The sequence below is a fragment of the Fragaria vesca genome, linkage group LG4 (assembly GCF_000184155.1).
Source record: "Fragaria vesca subsp. vesca linkage group LG4, FraVesHawaii_1.0, whole genome shotgun sequence".
NCBI classification, from domain to species: Eukaryota; Viridiplantae; Streptophyta; class Magnoliopsida; order Rosales; family Rosaceae; genus Fragaria; species Fragaria vesca.
Window position 1 is genome coordinate 5,905,588 of NC_020494.1, and position 8,097 is coordinate 5,913,684.

The window sequence follows — 8,097 nt, forward strand, 5'->3', positions numbered from 1 at the left end:
GTTGGCTATGTTAAGTGTCAAAGATCAATGTGTTAACATTGCAAAGTGCTTTACACAGGGCATACATGTCAATCATTTGGAAGCATGGTGTTTCGTTTGGCATTTCTCATAACAAGTTACAAGATTGGACTTGGAAAACTATTATGAAATTTATCCTTGGTCATAAGTTCATAATTTGTGTGAAAGTAAGATAATTGTATGGTGCGGCATGATACACCAGAATTGTGCTATTTTTCATTGCCTCATCATCCTTGGATTAATATTTCATTTTTATGAATAGAACAATTTGGATATGTTAACTTCATTATCCTCAAAATAATTGTCCCAGGTTTAGGTGTGGAGGAGTTGATGGAAGAGGCTTTCTCAGTTGAATCGGTAAAGTACAGTAAAAGTCCTTTATCAGAAGTTGCCAAAGAAACTCAGCTTAATATATGTGCTTTCTTTAGTGGCCACAGATTAGAGACAGGGAAATTTTGTATAACAACATCCAGAAGTTCATCCAAATATTCCTGGGCCAACGATAATTGTTTCTGCCTTGCTGCTAATGAAATCAAGTAATGAACTAGGTTGCAGCCGTTTCAGCAGGTAAACAGCTTAAACTATAAATTGCCTTGTTAGTCAACTGATCCTATTTCATTTGTCTATATAGTGTTTATTTTCACAATTATATGCGCCTATGATTTATCTGATTGCATTTGTTTATCTAATAAGAGATGTTAAAGCTAGTCATGGTCATTACTAAACTACAGTTTACCAGGCTTTTGCCTCTGTCCAATTCTTAGGGTACATCTAATCAAATTCCTATCATCAAAAAGATATTCATAAGTTTATATTATGAACAAACTGCTCAACAACTTGCATACACCATATAAGATTACATAATCGTTGTAAAATACCAATGAATATTTATTTATAATAAAAATTAATTAGTAATTATCTAATAAAAGAATGAAAACAATATCATCTCTTCAGGGCTATGCAAAGCCATTTAAACTTCATGATAGTTATCCAGGTAGTTTATATCAAACGGAATGCTTGTTTTTCTTCTTCAGATAGCTGAATATGGGTTTCGCTGGAACCGGCATACACTTGACAAGCCAACCAATTGGCCAAGAGATGACTGCAATCCCAAAACATAAACCCCATTGTCCCCAATTCAACCTCTCTGTATCTGCAAATTTTTTCAGAACCTCTACCATCAAAACCTGAAGAACAATTGTCACCGCAATGATTCCCATAAACAACTTGTTTGTGTGTATTCCCTTGAAGACATTTTTCTTCTCCAGCTTCCTCGCATTAAACTCATTGAAGATCTGGCAAAGAACAAAAGTATTGAAGATCAATGTGTCCTTTACCTTATCACTGACACCGAAGATTGCTTTTCCCCTGAATTGTAAGATCAAGAGGACAGTTATCTGGTATAGTGCTTGAGGCAAGAGGTTCCTCCACATGATGTTTGTGATGAGAGGCGCTGTCCGTCCCACTGGTGGCTTCTCCATTAGTTCTTTTGTGGGTTTTTCTGTGGCAAGAGCAAGAGCTCCAAGTGTGTCCATGATCAAGTTTACCCACAATAACTGAACTGCTGTTAGTGGGACTTGACCTGCTGAAACTGCTGCGACAAAGTTGATCACAAGAGCTGCAACATTGACGGTGAGCTGGAATTGAATGAACTTCTGGATATTATTGTACACACATCTCCCCCACATCAAAACTGTAGCAACTGAAGCAAAGTTATCATCCATGATCACAATATCCGAGCTCTCTTTAGCAACTTCTGTTCCTTGAATCCCCATAGAAAGTCCTATATCAGCTTCTTTCAATGCCGGTGCATCATTGGTGCCATCTCCGGTTACTGCAACAACGTGACCTTTCTGTTTCAAGCATTGCACCATTAGAAGCTTATCAAAAGGGGAAGACCTTGCCATCACACAAATTTTGTCAACTTTCTCCAGTCTCTCTTCTGGCGTGTAGTTGCGGAATTCTACACCTTCAATCACTGCTCCGAACATGTCCTGACCAGGCCTGAGTATCCCACATTCAGTGGCTATCGCTTTTGCGGTGAAAACATTGTCGCCGGTAATCATTTTGACATTAACCCCTGCATTTTGACATTCTTCAACTGCTTTCTTCACACCTGGACGGCATGGATCCTTGAGACCCACAAGTCCCAATAGAGTCAATCCATCTTCCTTTAGCACAAATTTCTGGTCTGCATTTAGTTGCTCTTCTGTTGGAACTTGTTTATGTGCAAACGCTATGCATCTGAGGCTGCTAGCTGCCATACCCTGAATAATATGCTCAAACTTCCTTTTTTCATCCTCATCCATATCCTTAACAAGTCCAGAGGCATTGTAGTAACTTGTGCACATTGCTAGTATCATCTCTGCTGCTCCTTTCCAGTGTACATGGATTGAGTCATCTGCCTTTCTCTTGACGAGAACTCCACTTTGTTTCTTCTTCGAATTAAAGGCTTCAACGTGGAGAATGCCACAACTCTTCACCACTATCTCCATATCCATCTTCGACCCATGTACCGCCCATGAAAGAATAGCCTTTTCAGTTGGACTGCCTGAGATTTCAATTTCAGAATCCAAGCTAGGCCTGTACACACTACCAGTTGTATTGAGAGCAACCCCTTCTTGGATCAAGTTGAGAACATAAGGAGAAATAGTTGAATAAGCTTCTTCTTCCACAGATTCTTTCCCCAACCAAAACTTGGTTACCTTCATCTGGTTCATGGTCAGAGTACCTGTTTTGTCAGTACAAATTGTTGTTGCAGATCCCATGGTCTCACAAGCAGAGAGTTTCCGCACCATTGCATTATCGACCATCATTCTCTTCATGGAATAAGCAAGAGTGAGAGTCACAGCTAAGGGTAGACCTTCAGGAATTGCCACCACAACAATTGTAACGGCAGCTGCTACAATTCCAATGACAGCGTTTATTATGTCATCAGATTTTGTCTTGCTGCCATTGTACTCTTTGTTTCCATTCTCATCCTCGGTATTCCCTGTGAAGTATCGGACCAACATGACTACAAGAACAAAGAAAGCAACCGCCAAACCAACTTTACCTATTGATGAAGTTAGCTTGTCTAGACGTGCTTGCAGAGGTGTTTTTTCACTCGTGTCTTGGCTGATTTGGCTCATCATTGCACCCCAATTTGTGTTCATGCCTACTGATGTGACTAGCATCCGACCATAACCATCGGCGATTTTAGTCCCAGAGAACAAGAAAGGATTGACAGCCACACTAATCTCAACATGGTCGCTCTCCCCTGTCATGCTTGATTCATCTACTGATAAAGAATGGCCATCTAGCAGCAATCCATCAGCTGGAACCTGATCTCCAATGTTCAAGCAGATGGCATCGCCAACCACAATTTCGAATATTGAAATCAGTTGGCGCCTTCCATTTCTCACGGCTTCAATTTGGAGATTGTTACTGACTTTCGACAATTTGTCGAACTGTCTGCTTTGTCTGTAGTTGCTAATGGCTGAAACAGAAATGACCAGAATGACCGCAAGACATATGCTTCCACCATCAATCCAACCTTCTTTTAATCCATGCTCTTTGATACCGAAACCAAGAGAGAGCGCAGCACAGCCTAAAAGAATGAGAATTGTGAGGTCTTTGAAGGCTTCCCACACAAAATGGAGAAATCCTTGCGTTGGTGGTTTCTTGTATGTGTTGGAACCAAATGCTTCGTGTCTGCGCGCAATGTCTTCGGCATCATCACCATTAATTCCATGTTCTGCATCAGTTTTGAGAGCTAATGCCACTTCTGCCACCCCTCCAAGCTTCAAAAGCTCGTTGAGATTTTTCTCCTTCACAAGCTCAGTGAGGCTTTGTTGGTCTGCTTTAAATCCATTAATGATTTGGACGGTGACTGGCTCGACCCTAACAATGGAGTAAGACAGTGTGCGAGATATGAATGTGGAGTTGGTATGTTTGGGAAGAGTAGAAGGTTGTGAGGAGAGGAAGGCTCTAGAGCAGTAGATGGTAATGAAAGCAGAATGCCATTTTCTTTTGCTTATACCAAGACTACTGCTCGGATCATCAAGAATCAATCCAACATTGCTTCCCAATTTTTCATGCAGGGCACTGAAGGTTGAGCTACTCATGCTCCTTTCGAAACTGCAAGGCGTATTACAGAAACTACTGCGATCAATCAATTGCAAGCTAAGATAGTATCGACAAGATCGAAGATGGGTTATGAAACAATTGTGTTAAGAATGTTCAAGGGGAAAAAGGATACGTTGTACGTATATAGCACTGGAAGAATGCAAAAGCGCAAAGGTAATGTTTGGATATGATCTTGCATTGCATGCATTCCCTACTTATATATGCAGTAACTTGAAATAAAACATGAAACGAAAGCACCGCGTATACATCCATGTTGATGCTGTAGCATTTCCAGGAAGAAATCATCAATCAATTGCCAACTTCAGGTCGATTCAGTTGCCAAAAGGCCAAAGCTGGGTTCAGCTCGTTTAAGAATTAGAATACGCGTAATGTGAACCCAGTATATTTCTTAAAGACCAAGAAAGAATGTGTGACATCGAGCCGTGTGTACCAGGGGTACGTCATAGCTCAGTCATTGAATATTAAGAGACTTGGGATAGGGTTTTCCTATGTGATACAAAAGAAGGGTTAACAACATGGAATTGAGTTGGCAATCCAAATCGCTTTGGAGAATATTAATATCTTACTTAATAATTCAGATTTGTCAAAATGACTCATAAAGTCATAATGGAGTGGTCAATAAGTTTTGACAAAAAAATAGTTCATAGAATTCCATGTACCCAAACTCAAGTTGTACGTTAGTTGTCATCAAAAGAACTCAAAGTTGTGGATTCACGAATACGTTCTTGCTAGCATGCAACACAAGCAACGAAAGTTACACCCACACTTGAGAATAAATAGCATGGTAATTTCATGCTGGAACTTCACCATAACAACGTTGGAAAAAACCACCTAGTTTTCCAAAGTTGCCATATTATGCGTTTTGTTTCCTGTCTTCACGTTTGGATTTTGGATGAGTCGCATTTTTTGTCCTGATATTCTCATGCTATAGTTGTGTGTTGGAAAATAAGATCTTCAACATACAGAAGATCTAAAAGTGACCAGGTAGAGATATTTAAACAAGAAGATATATACCAAGCTAGTATTTAACTATTTACAATTAACTTCACCTGAAAACTAGTGTGATCGATATATTGAAAAATTGATCTTTCAATCACAAAGCAATGGGTATTGGCAGAAATTAAGGACACTTGTAATGGATCTCGACTCACTCTCGAGCCACCGGAGAATGCAGTCGCCGTGAAAAATGTGTAAGCATGGGAAGCGAGTAGCTATTAAACCATCCTCGATCAAAGTCGTCCTTACAAATACCACAGGATGTGTCAACTCTCACTCTCTCCAACCCCTCAATGGCTGATTTAGTTGCAGGCTAAGCTGCTTTTCAAATAATTCCTCCTCGTCTACTTCCCTTGCATCGATCCCTATCATCAAAAATTTCATTTGTAATATTCCCATCAAATCCAATACGAGCAGCCCTGACAAACCATCGATGAAAGGCCTTACAATCAAACAATTCCAGAGTCTCATTGTAGATGTCCGCATTAATAAAAGCACCACCAGCAGCAGCAACAGCGTTGATACTAGCAACTGTCTCAAATATTTTGGCAACAATGGGTGCCTGTTCATGCGGTGGAACACTCATGCTTCTAAGAACTTGGGTGATCATAGTTGGCTGCAGCTCGAAACCACTTGGAATTTTTAGTAATAGTGGCTCAGTTTTGAGGTGGATTTGTTCAGCATCAGGCATAGATGTATGTGCGTAGAACTTCACCATCCCTCAGCAATGAACCAACTTAGTTTGACTTGTAGAGACTGAATCGGATCTGAAGCATGGATGTTGGTGCAGGCGTGCATGTTTTTGACTCAATTTCAGCATCTTTATTAATAAAGCCAGAAGGCTTTTTTGATTTTGTCAACGGAACTTTAAAATATGTCATCTAACAAATGAATGACAAATTAATAATTACAAATGTTGGAAATAAGAAAAAATGAAAAACAGAAAGAAAGAAGCTTAAAACGTGGGAGGTGAGAGAGAAAAGTGGAGAGGGAAATCAGATTTTTTTTCTTTTTTTGAGAATAAAAAGGAAATCAGACTTTGAGCATAACTGTAACAATAAAAAAAAATATTCATACACGCACATAGTGCGGGTGAAGATGCTAGTAATAAGAATGCCGGTATACGGTGTTTGAAGAAAATGTGACGTCGGGTTCATAAGAAGGGTAGTGCTAGAAGGCCTTAATAAGGCTTAAAATTTGTGGCTTTAATCCTATGTGTCATGTCATATAAGTAAATAAAATTATTTTTATTTTCGATTCCACATAATATATCTTACCAAATCAAAACATTGCATTACCAATTTTACCATTTCTATTTCCTTTTACATTTTAAAGGGTGAATCGATGGGATACAAATTTGCTCCCCACCCTTACCTCCCCATCTTCATCCCCACCCACCTAGATGCGCATGACACATGTCCTATTTTATTTAACTCATCTAACCATGGTTAACAATATAAATCTAAAATTATTTATTTAATTTAAATTTGTGGCATTAGGCATTTGCTTTTAAGGATTAGGGTTTGGGGTTTGGGGTTTAGGGTTTAGGGTTTAGGGTTTAGGGTTTTAGAGTTTTAGAGTTTACTTAACTATGTCTAATCATGATAAAAGAATAAGCCCTAAACTCAAAACTCGAAACCCCAAACCCCAAACCCCAAACCCCAAACCCTAAACCCTAAATCCCAAACCCGAAACCCAAAACCCAAAACCCTAAATAATCTTACAAATTTAAATTAAATAAATAATTTTAGATTTATATTGTTAACCATGGTTAGATGAGTTAAATAAAATGGGACATGTGTCATGCATTTAGGTGGATGGGAATAAAGGTGGGGAAATAAGGTGGGGTGCAAATTTGTATCTGAATCGATGATATCAATGTATTTTATTAGGTAATGGAAACAAACATTTCAAATTAATAGCAACCACTAATTATGAATAATATAAGGAATGTTTCTTACATCAATATGAAGATTAACTATTTTTTAAATAATACTTAGCAGGCCCGGCCCTGGCCCAATGCCAGCTGTGCGACCGCACTAGGCCCAAGTAGAAAGGGGGCCTATCAACACAGGCCTTTCACGTACAAAATAAGTAAAAATAGAGAAAATATAGCCTTTGAGATTCGAACTGTGGTTGTACAAATACAAGAAAAACAATATAACCATCTCTATTGCAAGGACAATTGTTGGTTGTCTTCATATTTTTTATTTATTACTAAATCTCATTGTTTTTTCTCATCATTTCTTCTCAATGGCATTTTTTTTTCTTTACATCGATTAACCATTTACTTTTATTATATTCAATACTTTTGTATCTGAATAAAACTACTAATGTTGAGATTCATCTTGTTCAATAAAAAGGAATAAATATTCTTTGAATTAAATTTGAAGTACCTAATCTATACTAATTCACCTTACACTATACTAACCTATCATCTAACAATATTGTTTTTCATATTTTATTTGAAATACGTTACATAGTTGGTCTAATGGATATTTTTAAAGATATAAAGACTTAAAGTTATTCTACAAGTCTTTATAGGCCCCAGTTTCTACAGTTTTCGTTGAAATTTTATCGATCTCAATATTTTTTTTGAATTTTCCGTCGAAAATTTTATTACTGTATTCTGATATTGATATTTCAATAATTTTGATATTTTAGTCATCAGCATTGACAATATTATTTATTAGTTATTGTTAGAGAAAAAATGACTTTTCTTGAATAAAATAAAAATAGTATAAATAGTTATATACTTTGACATAAGGGGCCTAATTTTTCTTTTTGCACTAGGCCTTCAATTCTTCAGGACCAGCCCTGATAATTAGTTTTGTCAAATAAACTCTAACCCTAACCCTAATTCGTCCAAAAAGCAATTATAATTCATCAAAAAGAAAACACTAATATAAGATAATTCGGATATAATTCATCAATTTTTTTTAATTCGTCCAAAAA

At 37.6% G+C, this 8,097-nt stretch overlaps 1 protein-coding gene across 1 annotated transcript; it reads right to left on the reverse strand.

Moving 5' to 3' along the window:
* Positions 1 to 907: 907 nt before the first annotated feature.
* LOC101302445 (putative calcium-transporting ATPase 13, plasma membrane-type-like) lies at positions 908 to 4,251 on the reverse strand. The gene has a single exon (XM_004296545.1). The coding sequence runs from the start codon at positions 4,122 to 4,124 to the stop codon at positions 1,023 to 1,025; it is 3,102 nt and encodes a 1,033-aa protein (XP_004296593.1). The 5' UTR covers positions 4,125 to 4,251; the 3' UTR covers positions 908 to 1,022.
* Positions 4,252 to 8,097: the final 3,846 nt, after the last annotated feature.

Excerpts from the sequence above, each read along its gene's own strand:
- LOC101302445 (XM_004296545.1), bottom strand. The coding sequence starts at position 4,124 with ATGAGTAGCTCAACCTTCAGTGCCCTGCATGAAAAATTGGGAAGCAAT.